General features: G+C 36.7%; 1 protein-coding gene across 1 annotated transcript in view; it reads left to right on the top strand.

Annotated features, from left to right (window-relative positions):
• The window catches only part of LOC107294479 (succinate--CoA ligase [GDP-forming] subunit beta, mitochondrial), a gene marked incomplete at its 3' end in the record, with an annotated part of 112,348 nt that extends 100,469 nt beyond the window's left edge, over positions 1-11,879 (top strand). The window contains exons 3-6 of the mRNA XM_015823715.1: positions 2,883-2,982; positions 3,086-3,176; positions 9,163-9,315; positions 11,790-11,879. Of these exons, the coding sequence (XP_015679201.1) occupies positions 2,883-2,982; positions 3,086-3,176; positions 9,163-9,315; positions 11,790-11,879 (434 nt within the window). The remainder of the gene's footprint in view (positions 1-2,882; positions 2,983-3,085; positions 3,177-9,162; positions 9,316-11,789) is intronic.
• Positions 11,880-12,206: the final 327 nt, after the last annotated feature.

Here is a 12,206-nt window from a genome sequence, read left to right as displayed (position 1 = left end):
CCTAGAACTAAGGAGAAACTTCCTGACAGAACAATTAATCAGTGGAACAACCTGCCTCCAGAAGTTGTGAATGCTCCAATACTGGAGGTTTTTAAAAAGAGACTGAACAGTCATTTGTCTGAACTGGTATAGGGTTTCCTGTCTGAGCAGGGAGTTGGACTAGAACACCTCCGAGGTCCCTTCCAACTGTATTATTATTGTTGTTGTTTTTGTTGTTATTATTATTAATCATCGCACACTTAGCCACATGTTCAGACTGGATTTGACATTTTTGTCTACCTATTGAGTCCTTACCAAGGACCTGGGATAGGCAGATGTGGATGTTTGATGGTATTACAGATATCGTAGCAGGATGGAAGCAGTTCCTAGTAAGGCCGCCTTTTGCAATTGACTAATGGCGAATTTGTCAATGTCAATGGTGTTCAAGTAGTGCTCCAGTTGTTTTGGGATTGCACTTAAGGCACTTATTATTATTATTATTATTATTATTATTATTATTATTATTATTATATCTCTGTAACTGGAGATTAATTTTATTTTAGAGCAACAACAGAGATGGCTAGGCAATTATTTGCTTCTCTCTATGGACAGTAGAGATTGTAGCAGAGTAATTATCTAATCCAGCCCTGTATTTATGTGCTCAGATTATTCATATCTCTTGTAGACCACTCCTCTGCTTAATGATTGGCATTGATTTGTCTAATTTTGGCTTTTGCCTGGCCTCTTTCTTGGAGGAAAATACATTGGAGTATTGTATCTGCAATTTTTCCTCTCTGGAAAAAATAAGATAGCAAGAACACAAAGCAGATAACAGAAGAGCTGTGGAAGTTATATAGCATGCGATTTCAAACTAAAAGGTTATATTTTAAATTTTTATTCATATTAGTTCCCAAACTTTGGACAATGACCATGTTTGGTTAAGGCACCAGGTTAAAAACCAGGAGACTGTGAGTTCTAGTCCTGCTTCAGGCATGAAATCTGCTGGTGGACTTTTGGACAGTCACTCTGTCTCTCTCAACTCAACTCAGTTCACAGGGTGGTTGTTGTGGGGAAAATAGGAGGAGGAAGGAATATTAGATATGTCCACCACCTTAGGTTATTTTAAAACATAATAAAGGTGGGATAAGAAAATAAATAAAATGGTGCTATTTGCATGAATATAAAAAAGTCTTCATAATGCAAATAACTTCAGAGGAGGTATGTTTTTTTCCCCTTAATATTGCAACTAGAAAATGAAATGTGAAACTGACCTCTCAGCCAGCTGGAATTCTAGCAATGGTTACCCCCTTTCAACAAGACTCTTTCACACACACCCTCTCTTTCTCCCCCACACACAGAGGGATTGACATTTTAAAAACTGATCGTGTGAATCCAAGGCACAAGTGACATCCTCTCTAATTGGACTGTAAGTCGTCCATTTTCAAGAATTACTAACTGCTGTCAGAGGAAGGCATAAAGAGGCAAACCTGATAAACTTTTCATGTTCTTTACTGTCAATATATATATATTTGTGCCTGGTTTTCAAAACCGCTTTCCTTTTTCATCACCATAAATTTGGCATTCCACACGAAGCATGGAATCAGAATTAAAATGCTGCTTGGCTGGTCATGGTGAGTCATTCGTAATGGTATTGAGGGAATCATCCTGGTCACTATCTGTTAGTCTTGCTCCTATTATTCAATAGGCGTTCACAATTAGAAATAGTTACTAGAACACTTGGAGCGTTTGTGAGGATGCTTACTTTTTTTTTCTCCTTGATGTAGTAGTACCTAGTTTATGGGCATTATTATAATGTTGGCAGATTCCTTTCCTAATGACTCCTAGCATGGATTTTTGTGCTTTTCCAGAGTTGTTACAGATGAGCTGGCATCTTTGTCCGGCTATCTAATATAATTCCATGGTCTTGTTCCTGGTTAGTTATAGATGGTTCCAATTCCATAAATGTGAATTTAAAGTTAGCCTTCTTCCTCCTCCACTTGCGTTACTTAAATTGCATTACATTTCTAAAATTAATTGTGCTTGCCATTTGGTTAACTATTCATCTATGTAAATCAGATTCCTTTTGGATTTTGCACCAGGCTGAATAGTTCACTATTATCTAGAGACTTGGCTAGCTCACTCCTGCTGGATTCAAGGGGAGATCTGAAGAACACACAGTGTCAGTACTCAGTAGGATTTTAATTTCTTGAAAGGGCTAGTTCATCTCTTATCCCTAAGGCAAGTTATTTTATGAACAGGTTTAAAAGCACTGGTCTCGGTACAGATCCTTGCAAAATTACACTCCCTAATTTTCTCTGCTGAGAAATTTGCCGATTTATTCTTAGTCTTTTCTTTCTGCCTTATAATAACTACAGTAGCTTGCAATCCATAAAAGGCCAATTCCTCTGCTCCTGGCTCCTGAGTTTCTTCGACAGCTTTAATGAGGATCTTTGACAAAGGCTTTGTGAAAATCCATGTATTGAGTGTCACCTCCATTCATCTGCCTGTTAACACTCTCAGTAAACTCTGCAAGATAGGTGAGGCAGGTTTTACTTTGGTGAATTCCATGCTGATTTTTTCCTTCAGCAAGGTTTGTTCCTCCATGTTATTTTTTCTTTTAATTACTGTTTTCAACTATTTTCCTGGGACAGATGTTAACCTTAGTGGCTTATAATTTCCTGTATTTCTCCTGAGCCCCTTTTTACCATTTTCCATTTTATTCATTGTCTCCATGGCTGCCAGTCTAAAGTTGCATTGCGTTATTCACATGTGTATGCTCTTAGATTAAACACAGAGCTGTTCTTTTAACATTAATATGCAGGAGCGTTTTTCCAGTCAACTGTCACATAATAAAATTGGTTCATCCAGGTTGTAGCTTAAATACATTTTTCTCCTCTTAACAGAAGCAACAGAAATTGTGTTGAAGGCTCAGATTTTAGCTGGAGGAAGAGGCAAAGGTGTGTTCAGCAGCGGTTTGAAAGGAGGTGTACATTTAACAAAAGAGTGAGTCTAGTAAATGCAACATTTTTTAAAAAAATATTGCTTCTTTGAAAGTTGTTTTAATATTCATATAGTAATTTATTAATTGATTCCTCTTTTTTTGTAGCCCTAAAGAGGTAGGACAGCTTGCTAAACAGATGATTGGATATAATCTTACAACGAAACAAACACCAAAAGGGGGTGTTAAAGTTAAGAAGGTAAGAAAACCTCCCACCTGAATATCAGAATAAACATTATCAGGTGCAGTAGGAAGCTACTGAGTCAATTACAGTATGTTATTGTTCACTAGATCTATATCACATAAATGTTCATATGGGAATGAACAGTACACATTGCTTATTTACATTCTTCACTTTTTATATTTTACTTCTTGCTTATAAATGTCAACTCAAAAAGCATGTTCTATTTAAGTTTTCTTTTGTGGTCTAGCAGAATAGAAAGAATTTATCCTCCATAAGTCATCAGTGGTGGTATTTGCTAAGATCCAAAGTACTTAAATGACATAATGTACATCTTATATGTATAAGGTGACCAGTTTGATCTACACAGCAGTCACTGTGTAAAAAATCTCACTCAGGAGACCTAGGAAAAATCTGTGGATTTTTTTTTTTAAATTTTCTTGTGGAGCTAATGTTCAGAGAAGACAGGACTTGCCTACGAGGGTTCCAATTTGCAGTGGTGTGTGTGTGTGTGTGTTTAGAATTTCAGCACCATCTCCCTAAATTGGTCTGAAAAGAACAATTTCTTGGAGTAGCGATGAATTGAAAGTACATAGATGTAAAAAGATGCTTGATAGATACAGTTGTGTTCATAGGATATGATGAAGTTAAGAATGCTCAAGATTGTAAAAATTTAAAACCATCTAACCAAAATTTAACTTAGTCAAACATTATGTTTCTCACAGAGCCAATCTAAGTACTTTTGAGGTGCTTGTAAGGAAGAGATGGAGATATAATCTTTTCCATTATTTCCCTGCAACTATATTGGTTGGAGAATTGTTCCTTCTTATAGAGAGGTAGTATTGATTTACAGCCCTTGATAGAGCTGTCTTCCATGAAACACTAAAAGTTGGCTTAGAAGATAGAATACAATGGTGATCCGTGATGGAAATTAAAAACCAGAATTTAAATGCCTTAACCATAATTTAGTAAACTTTTGCAATGACTGAATTAATGACTTACAAACCATTATTTCAGATTGCAGTTCTCCGTGCTTATATGCAAAGGTTCATTGATTTCAGTGGAATAATGAAATATAGGACAATGCAAGAACATTTTACATATCTAAAAACAACATTCATCCTTTCTAAACCATCCAGCTTATCCTAGGCCTTATTTTAAGGGCCTTGAGCATCTTGACACAAAAGGTTACTCTTTTACTTACAACTAAAGTATGACTTATCAATGGTCAAGTTAAATTTGAAAAGTAATCTTGTGTTATATTAATACACATGTCAAGTCATTTGGGAATCAATGATGACCATTTTGATTATTAGCTGAGAAAAGACAGAGAATGTCAGCATATTGATACATTAAATCAGGCATGCCCAACCCCTTATGGAGCCCCATAAGATTGTAAACTTTTAACATTATTATGTGATTTATATACATTAACTTATTATATATTTTATATAATATGAGCTGTGGTGGCGCAGTGGTTAGAATGCAGTATTGCTGGCTACTTCTGCTGACTGCTGGGTGATTGGAGTTCGACAGTTCGATTCTCACCGGCTCAAGGTTGACTCAGCCTTCCATCCTTCTGAGATCGGTAAATTGAGGACCCAGATTGTTGGGGGCAATAGGCTGACTCTGTAAACCGCTTAGAGAGGGCTGTAAAGCATTGTGAAGCAGTGTATAAGTCTAAGTGCTATTGCTATTGCTATATGTGGCCCAATTCTTCTTCACTCAAAGCATCCCAGGCAAGCCAAAAAGTTATACCCTCATGCATTAAAGCTTGTAATCTTTTAATGCTGCCCTAAAGTGGGCAAATTCTATACTGTAGTTTGTAGGAGGACAAAGTGCCAGCTGGAATGAATACATCTGATTTTGTTCATTTGTTAAAAAAAAAATACCTTCAAACTCCAACAGAATTGTTTCTAGGATTTTGATCAAATGGAAAACAGAATTTCCAATTCATATGGAAGGAAGCTTCAAGCTCAATGACTCCCACCAGAATTTTGCAAATTTTTCTGAGCTTCTCCAGAGCAGTGTGGTGACCTAGAGGTGGATCTCTCGCCTCACAATCAGGAGACTGAGTTCAATCCTAGGTAGCAGCAGATATTTCTCTCTCTGAACACAATGAGTAATTGTCATTGCAAACTCTGTGTAGGCATCAGGAAGTGCATCCAGCCAGTAAATGCTCAGCTCCAATCAGTTGCCCCGACCCTATTTGCAGGGTCATCAAAAGAAAAAAAAATATCTAAGTTTCTCTAAAAATGGACTGCTCTTTTTCTTTCACTTCCATAAAGAGAAACTCTGGGCAATCATTTTGTTTTATTACCAGAAGACAGGGTTCACTTTCATTCAAAGTGAGTATCTTAATTGCTCATGCATAGATTCATCTACGGGGAACAATTGTTCTTTGTCTTGTTTCATTTCAAAAATGTGCTAAAATACTGCATAATGCAACTCCTGGTGGCATTTGTATGTGTCTTTGGAAGCAGCATTAACCACCACAGCAGTCATTTTAAAAATGTTAAATTTAAAACTGAGATGCCAAAAGTTACACAAACTACTATGAGGTTTATTCCTGAGATTTATTAGGGTATAAAGCAAAATATAGTGTACACTCCCCCACACCTCATTCCCAAACAGCCACAGTTACATAGTTCATTTTACCCCAACCAGAAGCCATATACTTATTACATGAGAAGAAACAGGGGTTTCCAATAGAGAGCTCTCATAAACCAGTGAAATTCCATATCACAGGACTTCTTGAAAAAGTTGGGTTAGAAGTGGCACAACCTAGTTTATAGTCCCGGGCGCAGTTGTCTTCCTTATCAACCAATGAGCTTTTGAAAGTACATTTCTTTCCCTGCAGTGATACATAAAAATGTTAGTGCAAGATCAATCTATCTTAAATAAACAGAGTTTCCCCCCTGGCTCCATCAAACTATTTTATAGGTTTACATAAAATTCTCCTATGGCATCATGACATTTGGAGAGCTTGGTTATCTTCAAAGACAGCTTCAGTATATCGCAGTTGATTTACCTGCCCCTGTTCTCCAAGCAATAAAAGAATTTAACTTTATTGAAGTTTGATTTAGATGGATGGATTTTTAAACAAAAATAATTATAGAGTTTCTTGTAATAATATTCTGTGGAAGATATTACAGAAGCTTCCGATAATAAGGATGTGAATTCTTTCCATTCATTTAAAATTTAAATATTTTGTCTTATTCATCCTGGCAGTATTAACAATTTTATTTAAAAAAAATAAAATTTGCAAAGTTTTTCTAAATGAGTATAACTTTATGCTTGGTATCATCTTTGGTACATATTTGTACTGTATGTGGAGATATAATCTTTTAGGGACATGTATTTAAATATTGATGCATTTATAGACATCTCTATATGTGTTCCTATGCTGTATGTATGTTGACTTGTTGTTTATGGATTGTTTCCCAGAGTACTATTTGCATACTGTATGTATAGAAAGATGCAGATGTAAATATTCTTGAGTATTGGAAGGTTCTGCTGCCTGTTTGATACAGAGAAGACTTCATGTCTCAACTTTTATACAGTATAGACAACATCATGTTGCATTTCCATGGCATATACTTTTGTCTGCATGTATTGGAATCATTTCTGTGTCTGTGTGGACTAAAGGTCCAATTCTTTACCACCCAGATATTGAGATAGCAAAGATAAATAATTACAGATTTTTACTGTACTATGGATAAATCAGAATAAAAAGTTGGTTAATCTGGTCAATATATTGGACAGTTAGAGTTCCTTGGAAATTCAATTGGACAAAATAAAATTCTACATTATTGAACTATAAGGAACATGTGCATGTATCCTAGTTGTATGTCCAGATGGAATTCTATCACAAATAAAAGATGGCCCACACACATGTCACAATGAATGCCAAATTATAGTTCCTTGTGGGTAAATCTGAGAAAATGAGGGAGGGAGGGAGGGAGGGAGGGAGGGAGGGAAGGAAGGAAGGAAGGAAGGAAGGAAGGAAGGAAGGAAGGAAGGAAGGAAGGAAGGAAGTCTAAATGAGATAAGCAAGCACAAGAAATACATCAATGTTGGATTGAAGCACAGTAAACTTTGATGGAAATTCCACTGGGTCTTCATCAGGACAGCTAACACTCAATATTTTCTCTCTGGACCAGAGAGACAATTTTCACTTTTTAAATGAAAAGTGAATTTCATATTAAATGTCAGTATTGCTTTACCAGATGATATGGGTTAGAGGTGGGCATGAAATGAAAACCACACCTTGTTTTGGGTACATCGTGTCTTAGGATTTGGGCAGACATGTTCCAACCAGGCTTGGATTTCCAGCTGAAATCTGGAACCTCTAGTTCCAAATTTTGGATAAATTCTGGATAGCCTTGTGAAGCCATTCTAGCCTGATGTCTTAACCACTACACCAAACTCTCATATATTTTTTTGCCATGTTTCAATTCAAATGTGGCCCAGCACTTTTCTTTTCCTTACTGTTGCTGCCGCCATGCTTGAATTCAAGCTGAGTATAACCTATCTTCCCCACCTATCTCTCCCTTTCCCTTCCTGCAATCATTTTTCTTTATTGGCACTATTCTGTGCATATTTTGTTTTCTCCGTGTTTATCTTTTTCTCTCTATGCACAAAGCATTTTGTCCATCTTTCCCTAGAACAGATAATATAGAATTGCAATAAAGATATCATTTAATATCTATTACTGTCAGAAGGCTGAATAAGGAAGACCATCCCATGTTATAAATATCTTACTGAGGTTATTAAAGCTGGCATGCCTTTAAGATGCTATCTTATTCTGGTTAGTATAGCCGCTCCATCTTAAGAATTAAGATAAGGCACAATTCATAATTTCGCATAGTGTTTATAGTGTGTGAATTATGTTCGTTGTTTGCTTAATATACTACTGAAATTATTGACAAGCATTATTTCGGATTAATTCTTTCACGGACTAAATGAGATCCCAATGACTTGATGTAGATGTAGCAATTGCAGCAGTGCGGCAAGTATTGTGTGCATTTAGTGTGAAATGGTTGGGCTGTATTTATTATAGGTGTGGATGTGCTTTAGTCTAATCTGTTTGCAAGGGTGATCCTCAGGCCTAAAGAAGAAGCAGACAATCTGCTGCCCTCATGAAATGTACAGTCCTAGAATAGTTAGTTAGAAATTGTTGGATTTATTTAATGGAGGTTGCTGCAGTTAAGGGGCACTGGCCTCTTATACCCACTAATCCCCCAAAATTGGGCCACTGTCTTCACCATAGGGGATAATCTGTATTGTGGATGATTCCTAGGATAAGCCCAGGAACAGCGTGGAACAATCCATTCAGAGTCCAGTTCTTTATTTGCTTAAGTACAATAGACAGAATCTTGCTACTACTACTCTCACCCTAAAGCAGGGGTCCTCAACTTTGGCAACTTTAAGACTTGTGGACTTCAACTCTCAGAATTCCTCAGCCAGCAAAGCTGGCTGAGGAATTCTGGGAGTTGAAATCCACAAGTCTTAAAGTTGCCAAGGTTGAGGACCCCTGCCCTAAAGGATATACCATGGGAGGTTCTAGGGTGAGGCTATCCTTCCTTCCTTCCCCTGTCTCTTATCCAGCTCTGTGCTGTCTTGCCTCTTGTCTTCCCCACCCCCTTTCTGGAATGTTCTCCCTCTTTCCTGCGAAACTGCTCCTTCACTGTAGTCCATTACACCAACCTCCGTCCATAGACACAATCTCTCACAGATTGCCCTAGGCTGAAATGGAAAGGTATACTATAAATACATGATGATAATATAATAATTATTTCAATTAGTGAAATAATTGATTTATAACACATCACTGAAGGATTCCAGAATGTGGGTTGAACTCTGGCATTTGTTTATTACATATGCTAGATTCTTTTCCTCATTTGGAAGACTTTATTTCTTATACAGCCAATAAAATGCAAAGACTGTTGGATATTGTTGGCCAAGGCATACTAATAATATATTGTCAAATTACATATTTTAGGTTATGGTGGCGGAAGCTCTAAACATTTCCAGAGAAACTTATTTTGCAATATTAATGGATCGAGCTTGCAATGGACCTGTTCTTGTTGGGAGCCCACAAGGTGGGGTTGATATAGAAGAAGTAGCGGCTAAAACTCCAGAACTTATTTTCAAGGTATATTTTAGCTTAAAATTGTTCGTGTTCAAGCAAACTGCACTGCTATATTCTCTTTGAATAAATAATCAAATATGGGTTGATGTGACTATATATAGAAGATTTAACATATCTGTAAAGCATTCATCAGATGTTCCAGATGTTCTTTATGCATTTATATAGAATGCATATAAAACATCCAGAAGGGAATTAATGATTTTAAATATTTGATTTTAGTGTTTGTAAGCAGTCCAAAGTCCTCTCTAGATGAGATGGGCAGCACACAAATCTAATGAATAAAACGGGTTCCCAACCTAGGGTGCTCGCACCCCCTGGCGATGCGAGACGATATTCCAGGGGGTGCAAAAACTTGGGTTTTCAAAGTTATAGTGTATATGCATAATTCGTTGCCGTTATTTTGAACTTTTGTAAGGGGTGCGAGAATATATCAGAAGCGTTTTAGAGGTGCAGAGTATAGAAAAGGTTGGGAGCCGCTGGAATAAAATAATAAATACATTCATATAGATTTTGGTACATATTTAACCTGAACAGGATGTGATCATCAGTAACTGCTGTATATCATGACATTATCACACAAATTATGTGAATTACGTATAGTAGTCCTCAACTTATAACAGTTCATTTAGTAACTGTTTGAGGTTACAATGGCACTGAAAAAAAGTGATTTATGACCATTTTTCACATTTACAACCTCATGGTCACGTGATCAAAATTCAGACATTTGGCAACTGACTCATATTTATGATGTTTGCAGTGTCCCGGGGTCATGTGATCAGCTTCTGCGACCTTCAGACAAGCAAAGTCAATGGGGAAGCCAGATTCACTTAACAACCGTGTTACTAACTTAACAACTGTAGTGATTCACTTAACAGTGGCCAGAAAGGTCATAAAATGGATCAGAATTCACTTAACAACTGTCTTGTTTAGCAACAAAAAATTTGGAGCTGAATTAAAGGACTATCTGTACTTCCAAATACATGGTTTACATTATTTGAACAATGGTGTAATCATTTTCCTATGCTAGAGCTTGCACAGACGTTCCCATGCTCTGTGAATCTATTCACCTTTATCTCCCATTAAAAATTCTTACTTTGCAGAAATCTTGCTACTGCTTACAGCAGGGTTTCCCAAACTGTGAGTTGTACCTCCCTAGGGGAGGTGCAGACAAAGTCCAGAGGAGGTGTGAAAAGCCTTTTAGTTATGTTGTTAGAATAATCCATGTTTCCTAAAGATTCATTGCATTGTTTTCAGTGATCGCTTGGTGTTTTTAGGGGAAGTATGAACAATAATATTGTACTGGAGGGAGGTGTGGTGGCAACCCAACTTATGGAATAGCAGATCTATAAAAAAAAGAGGTCCACATATTTATTCACGCTCTACATTTATAGCGGAATGGAACGTGAGCATTTTCAAAGTGTTATTTTACTACATGTAGATAGAACATACCTGAATATAGTACAAAGTGGGACATAACTTTGGAAGAGTTTATAACAAATGTAAATGACTTCTGCTAATGAGTAAATTCTGCAAGCTAATAAATACTAACTTGGTTAGTTTATTCTTTTTTTGCAGTACATGCCTGTTGAAGAAAAGTCTAATTGTATATCATGGGAATTATAACCAGATAAATAGGTTTAAACTTGTAGCCTCAAAAAGCACTCTTTAAAATATGGGAGCCAGTTTGTAAAGTCAGGGAGTGCAGCTTATCACAGACTGTAACACTATAAAGGAAATATAGATTATTTAAATTCATCTCCATAAAGGTATCTGTGATGTCAAGGGCCTTAATTTCTTTGTTTAGTGCTGTAGTCTGATTCAAATACCATACAATAGCAAAAGCATCTGATTGTATTGATTTATAAGTTGCTCGCTATTCACTCAGCGGATAAACATATTTTTCAAATTGGTTACTCAAAATTCCTTTTCTTTTCACACGACAGTCTGCTATTATTTCAAATTATAGGAGTGGGGAATGGCTACTATATGAAAGAATGCTTAATGAGAGAGTAACAAAGCTTAACATGGAACTAGTCTATAATTTGGTGAGCACATAACGTTCTTTAAACAGCAGCAACAACAATAACAATAATAATGCATATTTGAACTGAACCACAAAGAAGAATATTGTTGGGCCTTAACAAACATTGCTTTGGTTCCTTGTCTAAATTGGTCATAAAAATTAGCAGAATATGTATTCATCAATGCCATCTGTACAGTAATTAAAAGTGAAAACTGGTGTCAGATTGCCTTGTCAGCATGCCACCCTGAAGAATTTCACGATTTTCAGAGGGACTCTTTTCATGGAGAGTGTGGTAATTATAACATACCCTGTAGCTGCATTCTTGGAATTTTGGCAACTTGCCAAATTTTAATTGCTAATTTGCAGAATATGTTAAGTATTTTTTTTTTAACCATTGAAGTTATACATTTGTTTTCCAGCTGAATATTTTTATTTGTGCCCTTTGTTGTAACAGGAAGAAATAGATATTTTTGAAGGAGTAAAAGATATTCAAGCAGTACGGCTGGCAGAAAATTTGGGATTCAAGGGGCCTTTGCAGCAACAGGTAATATTTTCGGGAATTAGCTTTTAACTATGCTGAGATGTAATAATAATAATAATAATAATGATGATGATGATGATGATGATGATGAGGAGGAGGAGGAGGAGGAGGAGGAGGAGGAGGAGGAGGAGGAAGGGACCTTGGAGGTCATCTAGTCTAACCCCCTGCTCAGGCAGGAAACCCTATACCATTTCAGACAAATGGCTGTCCAATCTCTTCTTAAAAACTTCCAGTGTTGGAGCATTCACAGCTTCTGGAGGCAGATTGTTCCACTGGTTAATTGTTCTAACTGTCAGGAAATTTCTCCTTAGTTCTGGGTTGCTTCTCTCT

Source organism: Protobothrops mucrosquamatus, unplaced genomic scaffold, assembly GCF_001527695.2.
Source record: "Protobothrops mucrosquamatus isolate PMUCROS unplaced genomic scaffold, P.Mucros_1.0 scaffold_179, whole genome shotgun sequence".
Taxonomy (NCBI): domain Eukaryota; kingdom Metazoa; phylum Chordata; class Lepidosauria; order Squamata; family Viperidae; genus Protobothrops; species Protobothrops mucrosquamatus.
Note: the sequence above shows the minus strand (reverse complement) of the source record. Positions and strands in the feature narration are given on the sequence as shown.